The sequence below is a fragment of the Hypanus sabinus genome, chromosome 21 (genome assembly GCF_030144855.1).
Source record: "Hypanus sabinus isolate sHypSab1 chromosome 21, sHypSab1.hap1, whole genome shotgun sequence".
In the NCBI taxonomy this organism is placed as follows: Eukaryota; Metazoa; Chordata; class Chondrichthyes; order Myliobatiformes; family Dasyatidae; genus Hypanus; species Hypanus sabinus.
In genome coordinates, this window is record NC_082726.1 from 42,949,998 (window position 1) to 42,970,057 (window position 20,060).

The following is a 20,060-nucleotide window of genomic DNA, read 5'->3' on the forward strand; positions in this document are numbered from 1 at the left end:
TCCATATTGAACACTTACTTTGCAAACCTTTTCTTGACTTGTTATGGAACTTGGACTGAAATTGTAAAAGGAACTAAAAGGTCAAGGGAAGGGTAAATAATACTTTGCAAAGTTTAATCAGAATTGAACAGTTTTTAGTGCTGAAGGTTCATAGGATCACAAGCCTCCTTTTACTGCCTTCACATTAACCCAAGACAAGTGTAAATGTCATTTTGTGTAGTAGATCATCTGAATGTGCTGATATGAAACCACTTACTTTCCATTTTTTCTTGCAACAAAGAAGGTCATTTTAGCTGTTCACGGCTATGCCAGGTGTTAAGTCATCTACAGAACCATAGAACATTACAGCACATAAACAGGCCTTTTGGCCCTTCTTGGCTGTGCCGAACCATTTTTCTGCCCAGTTCCACTGACCTGCACCTGGCCCATATCCCTCCATACACCTCTCATCTACGTACCTGTCCAAGTTTTTCTTAAATGTTAAAAGTGAGCCTGCATTTAACACTTCATCTGGCAGCTCATTCCACACTCCCACCACTCTCTGTGTGAAGAAGCCCCCCCTAATATTCCCTTTAAACTTTTCCCCCTTCACCCTTAACCCATGTCCTCTGTTCTTTTTTTCTCCCCTAGCCTCAGTGGAAAAAGCTTGCTTGCATTCACTCTGTCTATACCCATCATAATTTTATATATCTCTATCAAGTCTCCCCTCATTCTTCTACGATCCTCTAATCTTATTGCTACTTCTTTTCCCAACTGGTTGCATCACAGCCTGGTATGGAAACACAAGTGCCCAGGAACAGAAAAGACTACAAAAAGTGGTGAATACAGCCCAGCCCATCATGATAAAGCCCTCTCCACTACAGATTACTCTTCCATGGAGCAATGCCACAAAAAAGCAACATCCATCATTAAGGATACTATCATCATCAAGACCATGCTCTCTTTATGTTATTACTATCTGGCAAGAGGTACAGAAGCCTTAGGTCCCACACCACTAGGTTTAAGGACAGTTATTACCCTACTACCATCAGGCTCTTGAACTATTAGGGTCTAGTGCTTTCCCCGCGTATATGATGAATAAGCTCTTCTTGGGCTTCCAGCTGGGTACAGGTATCAATTATAACTGACATTTTGATGACAAACTCTGCCATCTTTATCAGGGATAATGCCTGGGCATGTGTAGTCCAGTGCTATTTATACCCCTGTTGTTCATCCCTTCTAATTGGTTAGTCCTCATCCATTCAGGTTTCCGCTGTCCCACCTTGTTTACAATCAAATTACTTAGAATAAGACCTTTGTCTTTATTAGAATTCTTTTCTTCTAGTTTTATTTCATTAGCTTCCTTCATCAGGCAGTCCCAAAAACCATTGGTGCAGCACAGTAGTTTTGTGCTATTGAAGTCAATCCTATGGCCATTGCAAATTCAATCTTCTGCTACAGGCGATTTCTCCAGGGGTAACCCAAATGGATGCATCTCCTGTGCATCTGAATGTGGGTTTCCACCATGCAGCCTGTCTGGATGATATATGCTGCACCGATTTCACAGAAATCTAGATTGCCAACAGTCATACACAAGACTCTTCTGCCTCAGGCGTTGGTACAACCAAGACTTTATGAGCCCCCTAAGATACACAAGGAGGGGTCGCCCCGAGACCTATCACCAGTGGGATAGATTCTCCAACTTACTACTTTGCTAAGCTTTAACAACCATGCTGTCTCCCTTTGTTGGAGGCTTTGAGCATCACACCGCAAATTCAACCGACTTCCTTAGAACGATAACCAACACTCTGCTGACCCTGGGTGACATGCTGGTCAGTTTTGACATGATGTCCCTGTTAACGAGGTTTCCCATTAAAGACAGTTTGGTCCTCCTGTGGTCAAAGTTGATAAGAGTACCATTGACCTTTTTGAACACACCTTTAAATCAACATACTTCCTTTATAAGGGGAACTACTATGAACAGACAGATGAAGTGGCCATGGGATTGCCCTATTTGCTGGCTATTGCTAATTTCTACATGGAGGACTTTGTTTATCACACTTAGGCCCCAATGCTTCTTCAGATACATTGATGACACCTTTGTACTATGGCCTCATGGACTCCAGGCACTCCCAACAGTTCCACGACCATCTGAACAGCATACATCCAAACAATGGAGATGGAGAAGAATGGTTGCCATTCTAATGTGACGGAAACTGGACTTCAGCCTTGGACATGGCGCCTATTGGAAACCCACTCATGTGGACTTGTACCTCAACAATAACAGCCACCGTATGCCTCCCAATGTAGAGCGGTTCTTTCTACTTTGATTAACTGTGTGAAAACTATTTCTGACTTGGAGAGTCTTGACAAGGAAATAAGATTATTACGCATGATGTTCTTATACAATGGCTACAAGGTGAAGGATCTCAATTGGACCCTTAAAAGGGCCAACTGAAAAATCAGGAAATCTAACAACCTAACAACCCATTGCTATCACCTGTCTTCACTATATTTCCACGGTTTCTGAAAGGATTGCCAGGATTCTGAAGAAATCCTGTATTAATACCATCCACAAACCAGTAAGGAAGCTCAAATCACAGCTCATGCGGGTTAAAGATGACCTGGGGCTCAGGATGGCTGGCATTTACAGGATTCCCTGTGAATGCAGAGCAGCATATATCGGCCAGACAATGGAACAATGGAAACCCACATCAAGGAGAACAGAAGGTGTGACCATTTGGGTTACCCAGAGAAACCGGCAGTAGCAGAACATTGCATTCACAACGGCCATAGGAATTACCTTGACGGTACACAACTACAGTGCTGCGCCATGGCTTTTGGAACTGCCTGGTAAAGGAAGCCATTGAAATAAAACTAGAAGGAAAAGTTAAACAAAGACAAACATCTCACTCTAAGTAAGAACTGGAATTTGACCAGACTAGGCATGCCCAGGCATCATCCTGAAGAAGATGGCTGAGTTTGTCATTGAAACAATGGTTAAAATCAATACCTGTACCCGGCTGGAAGCCAGAGAAGAATTTATTAGCATGGATAACTTCATTCACAACTCTGAACTGATTCTACAACATACTGACTCACTTTCAAGGACTCTTGAGAACTGATGCTCTTAGTATTATTTATTATTTGTACAGTTTGTCTTTTTCTGCACAAAGTCAGTCTGTGTCTGTTCATGAATATTTTTTCATAAAATTTTATTGAAAATATTTTTCTTGTAAATGCCTATAAGAAATTAATTTCAAGGTAACATGGCAACATATATGTGGGGCTGCTTTGGATTAAATCCTAAATGTCATTGCCTATCAAACCCTACCCTCTTTAGCTCTTGATAATTATGACAAGATTAAACACAGGGTTTGGGGATTTTTGGTTTTTATAAACTACATTCTTCCCAAGTGGGAGCATTGACAGGATAAAAACACATGGAGCTTGTGCATGAGAGTTATATACCAGGATGCGGTATGTGGCAGTGAGTTACGAGAACTGGTACAAATTACCCTCCTGCTGCTACAAGTTATATACCTACAGGTGGGTCTGTAATAAGCCAGTTAAACACAGAGTTAAGGTTTTACCCAGTACACTCAAGTTAGAAGAGTGCATGGAAATGCTGCTCACTTCTTGGGAAGAACAGATCTACTGTACATTTGCAAGTATTGGTTAACTGCCATCAATCAATAATTTCCCTCTTGCTTTCTTCGTTGTTTCCTCAGCTCAGAAAAGAAATCTGGCTGTACAGCTAGTGACGCACACAACACTAACTGATCAACAATCAGAGTTGGTCTGAACCTGGAGTTTTATGGATTTTGTCCATCAAAAAAACACAACTGTTGAACAGGATACTCTTAGATGGAGAATCAGGTGGAGGAAGGCAGAGTGTTGAGGAACTAGTTGCTCATTTAACCAGGTTCAAATAGTGAAGAAACAAATGCATTTTATTTCCTATACATGGTTAGGAAGAACAGTGAGCATTTCTGCACAGTATTACCCCATTATACATGTGAAATGAAAAACTGAAATTACATTTCCACAAATGAACCCCAATAATATAATCAGTAATAATGGAAACTTATCAATCCAGACTAATCACATTAATCATGTAATATGCACAGAATAGGAAAAAAAAGAAAATTGCTAGAGCAATAGAAATGTAATTTTATTTTAAACTTTCTCCAATTAATGTATCAAGCTGAGAAGTGGCTCAGGTAAACAATCCAAATAGACAGGATGAGATATCCATGTTGGTATTGCCATCACTTTCAATTTCATAATGAATTCAATTTGAATACATTCAGAAATCTAAATCATTCTATCATCCGTGTAGCGTATTTAACTGAATCAAGTAATCTTCATAATACAATTAAGGTACACTTGTTTTAAAAATGGCATGTTTACAATTCCCAGTTGGATGTTTAACCATGTTGTTAAATGAAAACTCGTATTAATGGCATTATGATGTCTCCTACAAAACACTTCAAGGTACTTTGCAGTCTCTGAAGATACAAGCCCGGTTAAATTTTCCAATATACACAAGCTTTTCTTTGGTAGAGGAATTTTGCCCTGGACACCTGAATAAGCAGACACAATAACACTTCAAAGTACTGCACTTTGGAAGGGGAGAAGCTGCCTTGGTACCTCTGCATGAGTGTCAGGAAGCAGTTGTTTCGGTATGTTTCTCTAATGAGCCAAGTTTTGATAGCAAAAATTCGACAATGATAAAGTGAAAATGAAAAATACTGAATATTTTCACCAGAGAAGGAAGCAGAATGTGTTTGAGAAGAAAATAAAATCAGCCATGATCAAATGGCAGAGGAGTGTCAATGGCCTAATTCTGTTCATATGTCTTACAGAGACGACGTCATCACAGAAAGAAACTGTTTCTCTTCATTTAGGAAATGAATTTGTAGCAAATATACAAGACATCTTTATTTAGTAGCTTTGCTACAAACAGCAAGCAAAACTGTTTCCCTGAGGCATAGACAATTTCTGTCACATCAACAAATGTTGTTAGTTTCAAATCATGGCTTTGAAATGGAGATAAAGGTGACTTATGTTAAGCATTCACACAAATTAAGACCAGTACCAGTACATGAGTACAACCTTTTTATTCATGTCCCCAGCCAAGGTTAGACTTGGATTTCAGTTTCCAATCTGGGGATGGATGAATTGTGCAACACAGTGGACGAACTAAATACTGCCACGTTCCAGACTAAAACAGGAGCCACCTGCTGGGAGTTATTATTATTACAGTGAGGCACCATACTACCACACAATGAAAACAGCACTTACCACCTAAAGCAACAAGCATATCCAACAACGATTGCAGCAAACTGATAAATCCCACTTCTGACTTGGTGCCACGGGCTCAGCATAGGCACAACTGTATGACATATAGAATCATTTAAAGTGCATCTCCTTATTCATTTAATCTATTATGCAGTTCCAAAAACTTAGTCAATAATTGATTTTGCATATACATTTAAGTGTACTTTCTGAACCTCATTTCATCATTACATCAGCATATATTGCACTTGGACACAGCAGCACGTTTGATACAGAATTTAATGATACTTAATAATTTATAAATCTGCAAGGACCTGGGCTATATGCAATTCAACATTCATGAACACCTGCAATGATATATGTGTATATGCTTTGAATGTACGTGCAGCCATACTGTATTTAATATCTGAGGTTACTGCAATATTATCAGAAACAAGAGAAGTGATTATAGTGTGACAAGTTTACACATGTAGTTCCCACTATAAATGCGGATAATAGAATTTATATTGGAAATACAATATTATGAACTTTAAAAGAAGACCAAGTTTATGACACTACCCTGGTCAAATTATTTCCTTTCTCAACTCTCTGTGCCAACTATTATAGGACATTGAATCATTTAAGTACAAACTCAGGAGTGCCATGTACACTTACCAATGCTGTTCAGAACCTTGATGCAGTTTCATGTGACAAAAGCTGACATTTTAACATAATATCTTTTGCTGTACCTCCCAGTTTTACTTTACATGTGTCACACTTTTAGATAAGCACTAAGCTTATAGGAGCAGTCCACACATCAATGATAAATGTTGAAAGGTGCAGAGAAGTTTACCAGGGAATTAGCTGTAACAGGAAGCTCAGATTCATACAGAACAAATGGACTTCTTTTACAAGGAAATTTCTGACTTTAAATTCAGGTAATATTAATTTCTCATTCTGTATTTTGAAATATTCTGTTATAATAAAAGCGAATGCACAGTTTGCACATTGTCTTTGTGTCACCAGAGCTTCTCCACTTCGTGAAGACATGCAGGTAAGCTAACTGGCCACTCGAAATTACAGGTGAATGGCAGCAGAATCACGGGGGAAATTGGTGGGCATGTGAGAGAGAATGGGTTGCAGGGAGATAAGTGGGGAGTGGGACCAATGTGTGTGCTCTGAGAGATGGGCCAAATGTTATATCTGGTTATGAAAAAGGAAAAGAACAGTTGCAAACTTCCTAGGGCACAGTAGGTTAGTAGATATTTCCTGAATCCAATTTGTTAATGAGAAACAAGAGAGAGTAAAAGACAGTGATCAAAATTTCACAAGGATTTGACATTAAGAGCCAAGGAAATCTCACTCAGCCCCTCCTCTGCCCCATTCCACCTCTGTGCCTATAGCACGTAGTGGATTTGTACATTAAGATGCCCTGATCCTTGGAATAATTTAGCTCAAATACTTAGTGACAACCCCTAACAGTGTGCAAAGTTGAGACTAAAGGGAATTCAGATTCTGCCTTTCTTTCCCTGCACTACTGAAGTTAATTAAAAGCTGGTTTACTATTTGAGACTGAGGTCACAGATTTCATCTTACTTCTGACAACGGGGCTGATACAGCACTTTTTGTGTGTATGCCAGGTGTAGTAACTGCATGCACATAATATGGAATGACATGCTCAACTCTTGTTCAGAATACTCAATGAATCTATGAACTGATGACCAGTTATCTCCTCAGGAGGCAGTCAGAGCATCAATTTAAATTTAACTACTAAAAATAATCTCAGCTCTTCCTAAAATCATTGTATCTTTTGAGTGAAGTTCTTCTCTGCAAAGCAACAAGCCTACATCAGAGGTGAATGTTGCTCCTAAATTGAAGCATGCCAGGATAGTGACAAAGGAACACAGTCTTAAAGTCAGATGTTGTTTGCTCAGTACATCACTGACTCTAAAAAAGAACCTTGAAATTTTCACACCATCTGTCCACGTAGCTTCTCCAAGGGAGGTTGTCAAATTACTTGAGAGTTCTGTTCTGTAGACTTCCGTCTATAGTAAGCTAAGTTACAAGTTGGCTTAAAAGTTTCAATGAAAATCAGTTAAACCCACAATAGTAAGAGAATAGTTCACAGGACTGGCGCGAATTTAAACCCACGCCCTTTGGGATGTAAGGTCATGATTATTGGCACAGTTTTTCTGTATATTCGATACTTAGTTAAATAGGTAGTAAATCTGCCGATGTAGCGACAGAAACAGACACTAAAAACTGTGCATGTGCATTGCAAAGAAATGAGCACAATAACCTCTTTCCACCAAATGCCCTTAATATTGCATCTTGCCCAGGATCAGATAAATTGAAAAGAATAGTAATCTCTCTTCTGGTTGCCTTTAGAGCTTTAGACAAGGGTCTTATGAAATATTTACAGCCACATTAAACATTATGCCCATTCTTTCTGGTAAAGATCTGGTAAGTATGATTCCCATTCCAGGTAATTTAAAGCAGAGCTTTTTTATTACTTATATTAAAAACCTATCCCTCCAGAATTTTAACTTAAATATATTTTAATCTAATAGTTCCAAACAAACAAAAGTATTGAACTTAGACTGGTCAGCTAAAATGAAAATTACCACTTTACCAGTCAGCTGTCTTTACTGTCTCTCCAAACATAACATGTTCAATCAGATTAACTGAAATATAAGACAACAGCATACAAATACAGTTTTCCCTTCAAATAAATCCTGCTCCTCAAGGTTCTATCAAGAGTTACAACTTTGTAACACATGTCCAGGTCATTACAGATTCATAACTGCTCCACAGTTGATTTACATTCATAGTCCCATCCTGGCAAAATCTGACCAAAATTTCCACATTTGTTATTTGTATTGTCCCAAAGTAAAAGGCCTCACATCGCAAAATATAAACTGTCTCAGGAGTCTGCATATGTGTGACTTTGCCATTGCATCAACCAGGTCAGCAGCTGTCATTTTGATTGAGGGAAGTTAGTTAGGCCAAGTTAACAGTTACCAGTTCTAGACTTGGTGAAATTTCATCTGGCAGGCAACTTTCTAATGTACTTGAAAGACTTTTATCAACCTTGAAAACTTCAATTTGAGGGACTGAATGCATGAGTCTTTGGCTTACGAAGGCGGGAATGACGAACAGATGGTGGAGGTTTTTCTGCCTGGGACTCATATCTCTGATCCTTTGCAGGACAATCTTCTCTGAGCAGCTGTTTTTTCGGTAACCTGCTGGATAGATGGGTCTCTGAGGAAGATTCATCTTGGTATTCGGCAGACTCAGTGCATTGAATCTCCTTATGAAGTGACCCAGGACTGGCTGAAAATGCTGAAGTCTTAATACTCAGAAGTGGTGAGGAGAGTGAAGGCGATGGTTTGGATTTTCTTTTTTGTTGCTCATCTTTTTGCGTAGAAAGATTTGTGGGTATTGACTGTTGTTCTGATTCCTTTTGATCATCTATAGGTGGTTGAACTGGACTGTTTACAGAGAAAATTTCTGTGTGATGGATTGCATCAGCATTTTTCCTAGACTTAGAGATTAGAGAAGACTTCATAATTGAAGTCTGGATCTTGGGCTTGACATTCAAATCCTTAGAAGGCAGACACTGTTTAAAAGCAAACTTGAGATGATGGCCTTTATTTAAGGCTTCTTCTGTAAATACTGAAGTGCTAGGTAAACTGACCTCCTGCACTGAAACCTGACTGTGCTGGCGTTCCTTAGGCAGACTACCTGGATTCTGTTTGGCCTTATTGGAGACTAAGAGTTTCTGGGCAGATTTGTCATTACAGTCATCATCCTTTTTTTGGGTTGATTGAGTGAAGCCTTTATCAGAATCTAGCTGTGAACAAATAACATTTTTTCCACCTTGATTAGTTTGACGGCAGTTCTCATTTGATCCATTCCTCAGATTCCTACTGGGGTCCTCGGTTCGGATTGGCTTTGCTAATTTTCCCATGTTGCGATCTTTGGAGCTGCATATGTAGTTGGAAGGCTGTAGTACTGGAGGCTGTTGAAGGAAACAAAACATTTCAGAACAAGTTAAATTTAATGTGATTTAGCCAAGAGTTATTAAGCAAAGTGCATGCTGGTTGGATTTGCATTTCTGGCTATCATGCAGGAGTAATGTTGAGGGTCAAAGATAAGCAGACAGCACAAATATTTGATGAAAGCACAGCAGCCATTCTTTGGAAACACAATGACATCTTTCATAGAATCAGGAAGGGGGTGTTTAGAATAAATGGATTTGTTAATTGCAAAATGAAAGTCATACAAAATGCATAATAAAAAGTAATTTAAAACAACTGGTAACATACAAATCTTCCTGTTTGTTTGAAACATTAGTTGCAATTTACATAGCTCAAAATGTTCAAAAAACAAATTTTAAATTCTTACTTTTAATTTTTTTTCTAGGACTAATAATCCAGAGATAGGGAGTCAATACCCGCCACAGGAAATAAGAAATTTACATTTTTAAAAATATCTAGAAACATAAAGGCCATTATCAGTATGAGTGTCTCCAGAAAAGTATCACTGGTTTATTATTACCCATAGATCTGGCCTGCAAGCTCACATTCAGTATATAGGTGTCTCCTCTTTTACAAAGGCTATGAAACCTTTCTTAAATTGAAATGGCATAAAGCAAACAATCCTTAATTTATATGGGAAAAATTTTCGTAAAAGCAAAAATCCTCTGTAATGCGAAAACAGGTTACTAATGTAGGCCTTTTGTAAAAGCAAAGTGGTGTAAAATGAAGATTCGTAAAGTGGGGGACACCTGTACTTCAAATTACCCTTGCAACTCCTCTGGTTTTTTCTAAATGAAGGGGCACTGCCATTTCTTTAGGGCAAAAAGTGGGAAAATATAATTATGAGTCTTGCCAGTAATGCTCAAAAATCCCAATGAATCTTCCATGGCATTGCTCATGTTAACAAGTCGAAGCTTTCTGAGACATCTACTACATATGTGCCTCCCTGCTGTTAATGCAATATGTTTGATTAGACTGTCATTTCAAGGCCACAAAATCTAATTGGTATAAATGAGCATATTCTCTAGGATCAATTAGAGGCTAATTTCTCTCATTAAGGGAATTTGCTGATTAGAAGGTGCTTGGAAATTCACAGCTCCAGGTTGAAAAACCCATGGTCAAAAATGTCCATCCCCTGTTTTCCCTTACCTTTGACACTTAAAGTAAAACCATTTGTTATGTGTAAATTCATTTGAATTTTTAGGCCATTAGTATCTGATCACCTTGGAATTTGCATATAAACAAATCATAATAATTACATGTGGGCAGACTGAAGGACAATCCTGGTTCAGAGCACAGCAATGAAAAAAGGGACACCTGTAATTCTACCACTTCAGAAAATGTTATTACAAGGGTCATAAAAATGATATTTCTCTACTGGTTCCTATTCAAGGCTAATTTAATGGTGGACATTAATAATTCTTGCAATTTTTCAGCCTATCCTTGGCAAGTCTTTCTTTGCTATTCAATGAAACCAAATACGGTTGATTATATTGCAGTTTAGTCAAACAAGCAATTTACAAAACCCCTTTAGCAGGCATTATCTGCTGTGCAGCATTTATATGACTGCAGAATAATCTTCCTTGATTGAAGGCTCACATTGAATGTGAGGAGGCTGAAAATTGAAGTGTTACTTTTCCTTTTCCTGTTATAGGTTAGCTGACAAAGTTCCTGTATAATTTCAATATTCGCCATTTTTGGTTTAAGCTTAGTTTTATTGTGTTTGATTCAGGTTTTGCATTTCATTGCATTTTTGCTGTTTAAGCTGTTCATATTTATATTGAATTTTGAAGACTTGCTCAGTTTATAAGTGGCCAAATTAAGCTAGGGTTACCTAAGATCCTAAGAATTATTCTGTATTTCCATTGATTGATAATGCTGTCGTCATAGCATAAAAGGAGTCTGTTCAGCCCATCATGTCTATGCTGGTTCCTGGTAGAGAAATCCCATTCTCTATTCCTTCTGATAACTATCCAATTACCTTTTGAAAACACTGATTCTGTTTCCCTCACCTTTACTGCTACTTCCAGATTCCAACTACACTCTGAGCAAAAGTAAGTTGCTCATGTTTATCTTCTAGTTTTAGTCTCAGATTTTAAATGTGCACCCTGAACCACGAACTATCAGTTAACATGACCTGTTTCCCTCTATTTACCCTATCTAAATCAGACATGATCTTGAACAACTATATATAATCTTCTCTCAACTTTCTATGTACCAAGGAGAATTATCCTGGATTCCCCATTCTACACCACACCATTCTACAAACTTTCATCAATTTGAATCTTAGCTACATCCTCTCCAAATTCTTCACAACTTGAAGTGTGTCAACCAGAACTGGATGCAATAATCTCACTGTGATCTGACTAGTTATTTGTTCAATTTAACTTTACTGCTTTTGTACTCAGTTCTGTTTATGAAATTCAAGATCCTGTATTGTTTATTAACTAACTGCTTTCTCATTGTCACTTTCAACAGCTGGATGCACAAGCAAATCCAGTTCCTTTCATTTCTGTGGTCCCATAAGAAATATGGTATTTAGTCTTGCCTTACTCTTTCAACTGTGATGGAAAACATCACATGATTTTGTTATTTTGGCTTCTTCCTCCTTCCTTTCCACTCCTGATGAAGAGTTTTGGCCTGAAATGTTACCTACTTATTCCCTTCCTTAGATGCTGCCTGACTTACTGAGTTCCTCCAGCACTTTGTGTGTGTTGCTGCCATCCTATCTATACTTTTTAAAAAAATCAATCCCATACTATCATCCTCACTAATTACCATACTTTGAGCTGTATCATCCACAAATTAATATATTGTAATCTACAGAGAGAACAATCAGTTAGAGGCTCAGTGGGTAGAGCAGGATCTGAGGATGGAGAGAAATTCTCTACCTTACAGGTTGAAACCCTGCATCCAAATACCCAGATGTAAAATATACATTAAAAAAATCAGTCAGACTTGCACTGATCCTTGGAGAACTCTGTTCCTAATAACCATTTATCACTGTTCCCTACTTTCTGTAACTATGTTAATTTTCTATTGTATAGTGACTCTTTAATTCAATGTGCACTGTAACACTTACTCAAGAATATACAAACATATAGAGAGATATAACACTTCTACTGTCATGTTTGCAACAAACATATGCATTAGAAGCAGGTGTAAGTCACTTGACCACTCAAGCCTCCTGTATCAGCCAATATCATTAAATTTCATCTGACTGCAACCTGAACTCCACAATTCCACCTATACCAATAAACTTCCTGTGTCACCATTGCTAATCAGGTAACCTTCCCCTCATTCCCTTGCTTGTCAAGAATGTGAATGCTTCAACATTAAAAGTATTCAAAGACCCTGTTTTCACTATTTTTGAGGGAGAGAGTTCTAAAGGCAACTGTCTGAGAGTTTAAAAAAGCATCTCTGCTGAACAAATGAGTAACTGATTTCTAGTTACTAAAGTAATCCCTGGTTCTAAATTCTCTCAGGAGGAAATACCCTTTCTACAACCATCCTGTCAAGATTCATAATGTTGCATGTTTCAATCAGGTCACTATTCACTTTTCTAAGACTCCAATGTAAACAAATCTATCCTCATAGGACATTCTGATCATTCCAGATGTAAAGTATAATAAATCTCTGCAATGCTCCAATACATTTATATCCTTCCATGAATATTGAGACCAATATGATACTCAAAACTCCGGGGGCAATTTCATCAATACCCTCTAAGAGAAGACATGCTGGCTTTGGATAGGGTCCAGAGAAAGTTTCAAGAATGAACCTGGGAATGAAAACTTTAACTTATGAGGAGCTTTTGATGGCTCTTGACCTGTACTTCATAGTGCTGACAAAAATGAGTGAGGAACTTATTGAAATTTGCTGAATATTGAATGGCCTCGATAGAATGGGCGTCGAGTGGATGTCTCCAATAGTGGGGAAGTCTAGGAGCAGAGGGAACAGCCTCAGAAGAGAAGAATGGAGAGAGACGGAGAGGAATTTCTTTAGCCAGAGGGTGGTGAATCTGTGAAATTCTTTGCCATAGACAGTTGTGGAGGGCCAAGTCAATTGAAATATTTAAAGCAGAGATAGAGAGATTCCTGATTAGTAAAGGTGTCAGGAGAATGGGAAAATAAATCAGCCATGATTGAATGGTGGAGGATACTAATGGCTCAAATGGCTGAATTTTGTTTTGTCTTATGGTCTTATGGTCTACCGTGCTTGTATCCCCTCTATTGTTGATTGTAAACTAATGATTATCCTGGCAGAATTCCATATTTGTATTAGTGAGGGTGCATAAGAAGGATTTCACAGGAGTGAGAGAATATACATCTTCAGACATTTCTTGGGTACCAGTGTTGAACCAGAAACAAGAAACAATAGGTGTGGATACTCATTGTTGTAATCCCAATAGCATAACTAAGTAATACAAATTTCTGTCCTCCAGGAACTGTGCTATGTAAAGTACAACTAGTTCTTAAAACTGTCACCTATACAACTCAATGTTAAACCATCTGGGATGTAGAATGAATTATCACAAACACAATGTATCATAGTACTGGTGGAGAAATAACTCAAAAGCAAGAATTATTGCTTATCTATCAACATCTATAGACATCACAGTCATTCTTTAAGCATTACCTGCCACTGAAAGCCACTAAATCATAACCAGCATGACTTCCACTGATATACAGTAGCTGCTACATAAACACACAGCCCCCTTCCCTTTTAGAACCTCTCTCCTCCAGGACATCACCTCTCCGCATTTTTTGCATCTTCATATAGTGAGGTACACTTACAATGAAAATACTACATAAGCGTGATCATGCATTAACTTATGTAATTTGATAATTTTACCTGTGATAATAAATAATTTCATAGTAAATTTCATTTACACTGTCTCTGCAGATGTTCAATTTTATGCTTCAGATTCTTCTAATTCTCATTCTGAATCCTGATTTCTTCATTAATCCTATATGCTATTCCAAAAATATTTTCCCCAAATGATCATGCCTTGATACCTACAGAAGCTTCTTAAAACTGACAACAGCCTAGTACACCTCAAGCATTTTTTCAATATGCTCCCCTTCTCCCTGGGAACTGGTATTATGTGTAATTCTATGCAAGGATATTTTATCATTAAAGGTTTGTGTTGTATAACTAAATTTTGAAACATGTGTAATTTATCCAGTAATAGTGAGAAAATCTCATTCACACAACTGAAAATTAATAAGTGTCTGAGTCTCAAAGCACATGAAGAAATATGTTTCAGTGGCACAATGGACATCGGATTTAAGGCATTTGGCAAAAACCTATAGGTAACAAGAGGGGAAAAAACTTCACTCAGCAAGCTGTATTGATTTGGAACACAGTCTCTGAAAGGGCAATAGAACCAGATTTAATAGAAATGTTCCAAAGGAATTGAATAAGCACCTTGAAAGATAAAAACAAATATCAAGGCTATACTGAGAAAAGGGGAATTTGCTACACTGAGAGCTCAGTCAAAGAGCTGTCCAAGTAGTAATCAAAGACACAGTGGACCAAATGGTTTCCTTCAGTGGAATATAATCATTTGAACACCCATGATCAGTTCTGTTAACTCATTCCATTTCATCACATGGTCACCTGCTGTAGATGACACTCATACTATAATAGTTTTCTGCGAGATATTGGCTGCCACCTTTCTCACATCAGAAATAACAAGCATGATTTCAAGTTTCAACAAACCAATTAATGTATCCTGACATAAATGAATTTATTGGCCTGATACATGGTTGTCCCATCTGCAATGAGGAGGCTGCTGCACCACACTGCCACAGGGCTGCATTCTGACTTGGTTTACAAATTGTAAATCAAATTATGAAGTTCATAGTAAAATTTACGACTGCTTCAAACATTTTGCATTATATTTTCTGTGTTGGAATTTAGAGGCAATTTTACTCTATTAGCTACTGGTCTCACATATTCATTTCATCTGTAATCAAAGAATTATCATTCTTTAAATATTTGTTCTGCTCAAGTGTTCATAATGCAAATACATGTTAGAAACATTTGCAAAGTTCACAGATGATGAAAAGTTTGAAGATACTTGTAAGTAACATGATTTTTTCCTTCCACTTAAGTAAGTGGAAGTGGTGGCCTGCTCATGTAACTGGACTTTGGGGTGTGATATTGGTCCATCACTAATAAGTATAGCCCCGTATAGAGTTTTGCTCGCAGGTCATCATAAATGGACAGATGAAGATCAAAGCTGGTGGTGATCAATACTGGTGTTAGGATTAATTTCATATTTATTGATATTGATTAGGCAAATTATTGCCCAGGTGAGTTTTTAAACCAACAAAGATTAATTTTCTATTGGTCATGGCATTAATGAACTACTTTCTATTAATTTCTGCTTAGGATCTTTGTTAAAATTACAGCCATCAACAGGCAGAACCAAAATTCCATATACTGTACACCAACCTGTCTCCAGCAGCAGGCAATATAAATTATCAGCTCACTTTTAAGACTGTTCCTCAGATGTTTGCTGTACAGAATTTGCCAAATGAAATAATCATTTTGGGCTTCTTTTCTAGTTTGGCAGCAGCCCAGAGCTGTTTTGATTATTTCAGTTTGTGCCGGTCAAGGAGAGTTGGGGGGGGGGGGGGGACGGGACTGTTTGTAGGTTGTTTGTTTGTGTTTATTGGTCTTACATCCACTGGGTGATAGAAATGCTCTGTGGCTATAATAGTATATATACATATGAAATCAGCTGATTTCCTGTGCAGCACACTGCTGCAATCCTGAACTCAGAAGTGTATGATGAACTACTTCCTAAACAGTTCCTCATTGTTCCATTATTCACTTCTGCCCAGGGAACAGCCAACTATGTCTCAGTGACAGGTTGAGTAAAAAGTTAAATATGAGCATTGCATTTGAAAAAAATCCTTAACCACTACCATGGGAGAATCAGCTTGTTTACAGAAAATTCCAAAGATGTTGCTCATACCTCAAATGTCGTATTGTTAAAGGTTATGCAATAAACTCTACTCATCAATCTGAATTTCTATCACACATATAATGTAATAAAGTGAATGATGGGAGAAGACACACAATGGATTTATGCTTGGTCAGTTGAGAATTTCCTTTGTTCAATGAAAGTGGAGGGGATTTGAAACTCAATACTTGACATGGAGGGGGAGCAGAAGCTCATGTTGCATTTGAAAACCCAAATATGATTAAAAAAGACTTTAAGAAATAAAGAAATCATGGGCTGACTCACTCATCTCTTAAAATCCCTAACTTGGTACTTGACCAGCTATATAACACCATACATTTTTTCAGGCCTCCGATGTTGGATTGAATCTTGAATTGGTCACAGCTCTGGAAAAGCATCAATGAATTCTTAAACACAAAATTCTGCAGATGCTGGAATCCAGTGTAACACACACAAAATGCTGGAGGAAATTAGCAGTGCTGATGAAGGGTCTCCGCTTGAAACTTTGACTGTTTATTCCGCTTCATAGATGCTGCCTGACCTGCTGAGTTCCTCTAGCATTTTGAATCTGTAAATTCTTCCCCACCTCACTATTTCATAATCCCTCTTCAACCATGTAATCTGCTGTCTCTAAATTTGTTCCCTGGCTTTCCCTTTTCCCCACTCTCCTCCATTCATTATTCATTCATTATATTAAAAATGTGGCTCATGTTAGGAGAAATGCAAAAATTAAAGTTGTTACTTTTGCTAAAAACAAACTCTCGCCGATGGTTAATTCACCAAAAACAATAGAAAATATCTTTAACAGTCTGAGCAAGTGCTGTGAAACCTTATATATTTTATTGGGATATTCTACTTGCCAAGTAATTTCCTATGATCAGTACCAGGAATTTAAGCTAGGGATTAACAACAGCAGTTATAGCAGATGCCAGATGAGAGCCCCCTGAGAATTCCTACATTGAATTAAATATAAAGGATTGCTGTTTATGCCTCACTTTGGAACCGAAGTCGGAGAAGTCTTGAAGTGCTGACTAACTGTTTCTCAAGTGTCTTTATGCTCTCATATTTAGGCCAGCATAAAGCAACATGGATGACAGGTTAGTTGCAATCTCACTGATGGCTGTATAATATATTTCACCCAGATTTTCTTTAACTTGCAAAGACGTGACAGTTTAAGGAGGAGGGAAGGGTAAGATTGATCTTTGAATAGGTTAAGTGGTCAGTACAGCATCTTTGGCCAAAGGGTCTGTACTGTACTCAATGCTCTCCTTTGTATGTTCAGTTGAAAGCAAAGAGGACTTAACTTGCTGCTGAGAGAGAGAAAAAAATATTCCATAAGACAATAAGACATAGGAGTAGGATTATGCCATTCACTGAGTTTGCTCTGCCATTCCATTTCACTCATATCCTTTACATTTTAAACACAACAGATTCTGCAGATGCTGCAAATCCAAAGTCACACACACAAAACGCTGGAGGAACCAGCCGATCAGGCAGCAAGTCCTTATGAAGGGTCTCAGCCTGAGGCATCAACTATTTGTTCATTTCCATGGATGCTGCCTAGTCTACTGGGTTCATCCAGCATTTTGTGCAAGTTACTCCTTTACATTTTATCCACTGCATCACCCCTTCCAAATATTTGCCCTTGTCTAACTGTCCAGTGTCCAGCAGCTGTGCAGAGACAGTGTGTGGAAGTAGGAGAGCTGCTAATAGGTGATGTAATATTGTTTTCTGCATTATCTGAATGCAATAAATCTGATGGAAAGAGACTCTTCAAAATTGGAGGATGAAATTTATTGCTGTCAGTAATTTATTCTAACTGTCACTGTTCTCATGGTTTCATTGAATGGTGTTACTACTTCTCATTCTACAGTAAAGATTTCACAAAGATCTGCTCACTTGCAGTCAATCAAAATCTATTAAAATAGCTATTATGGTAATAAAATAGGAAAACTATTTAATTAACTAATATTCTGATTTGTAGATCTGCTTCCATTTTCCCAACTAAGTTCACTGTTGCCAGTCTATGAATTGCTGGGGAACAATTTTAACAAGGTCTATACTGGGGTGGGATCACAGAGGAGATAATGTAAACTACCATTTACATACTGCAATTAAACCAACAGACAGCTGCACTCCATCTATCCTGAACCAGTTCCAGTAAATTAACAGCCTGTTGAGCCCCCACTGCTCAATGGCAAGAAGCTTTTTGCACTGAGAAAATGAATCCACTCAGCAAACAGATGTCTGCCTTTTTATCATCTTTGTTGGGAAGTCTGGAGATAATGTACTAAAATAGTTTAACATTATTTGAGCGTGCTGTAATAGGGACATTATGCCTCTAAAATAGCATTCTGTTAGTCTCACTAATCGAAATGCAGATCAATGATCAAAAGCATATTTATCAATTCTCTCAGATCATCAAATTTGGTTCTGCTATTCAAAAAAGTTTTCATAAATTTGCTAACTCAAAGTATGAACATATATTTGTTATGGAAAGGAATTTTGCATTAGTTACATTATTAAATAAAGTTGGTTAATTTTTCCTTTTTTTGAAGTAACATTTCATATGTGCATCTTGCCTCTAGGTTAATATAAAATTAAGATGGTAATTTTGGCACTATCAAAGTATAAGCTGTTGGATATATGTGGATTCATTAGAGTTAAAAGAAGAATAGGTGGATTCAGACTTTCTTAGATCTTTGAAAAGGTGTTCTAAAGTTCTTCCCACCACTTACGTTTTTACTTCAGTTTCTGATTTATAATACTTTGTTTTTGCCCCTAACTAATTAATCACTGCTTTTCAGCTGTTGAAAATAATAATTTTCAGGCCATATTTGATTATATCTCAAATTATCCAATTCTTGGTTTTAAGGTTACAACTTTTTAGAATTTAAATCGGGAGTAAGGAGGGGAGGAAGAAATTTATAGTATTTGAACCATCTGGGCCTTTTAACTTCTGAATGACTAAATTAGATTATTTCCTACCCAGTCTCTTGGAGAAAAAGGGGGAGAAAACACTGGAAACTTTCTCATCCCCTATAATAATGAGCATTATCAGAAATGCTGACAGCCAGCAATGCTGCACATCTCATATTAACTCATGATTCAAAAGTTCTTTCATGTTATTTGTATTAAATACCAATTCTCCAAATTAAAATATAAAAAGAATGACATTTGTTCAACAAACCAACCAAAGTAACAAGAGGGAAGAGAAGATACTGTGTTGAACTAGTTCTAAAATTAGCAGAGGGTTGGTTAAAGATTTAACAAAGGGGAATTAGGTAGCAACAGAGAGGCTGAGAAAGTGAACTGTAAATCCATACATTAAATAGTACAATACAAGGCAGGAACATAATGCTTGTGCCAATCCTGATGACAATTTAAAGTAATCCCATCCTCTTGCACATCCTGTCTATTCATGTGCCTGTCCAAATGCTTTTTAAATGTCGCTATCATATCTGCTTCAATCACCTTCCCTGGCAGTGCATTCCAGCTATCTATATAAAGCAACTTGCCCAGAAAATCTCCTTTAATGCTTGCCATGCTCACCTTAAATCTATGCCCTCAGGTATTTGACAGTCCGCCTTGGTAAAAAGACTCATAACTATCTACTCCATCCATGCCTTTCACAATTTTTTATACTTCTTACAGATTGTTCTTTAGTATCTGCCACAACAGAGAAAACAACTCAAGTTTGACTTCTTATAACTAATTCTCACTAAGAGGGTGCAACTCTAATAGTGCAACAGTAGCAATGGTAAACAGGCTCAGACCAAAATGTT

General features: G+C 37.6%; 1 protein-coding gene across 4 annotated transcripts in view; it reads right to left on the reverse strand.

Moving 5' to 3' along the window:
• Positions 1 to 3,913: 3,913 nt before the first annotated feature.
• LOC132378990 (serine-rich coiled-coil domain-containing protein 2-like) overlaps positions 3,914 to 20,060 on the reverse strand; it is a 646,565-nt gene continuing 630,418 nt past the window's right edge. For 3 of the 4 annotated variants that reach the window (XM_059946413.1, XM_059946415.1, XM_059946414.1), the window contains one exon: positions 3,914 to 9,280. In XM_059946413.1, coding sequence (XP_059802396.1) covers positions 8,360 to 9,280 — 921 coding nt within the window. In that variant the 3' untranslated portion in view covers positions 3,914 to 8,359. The remainder of the gene's footprint in view (positions 9,281 to 20,060) is intronic. The other variant, XM_059946416.1, reaches the window with a different exon arrangement.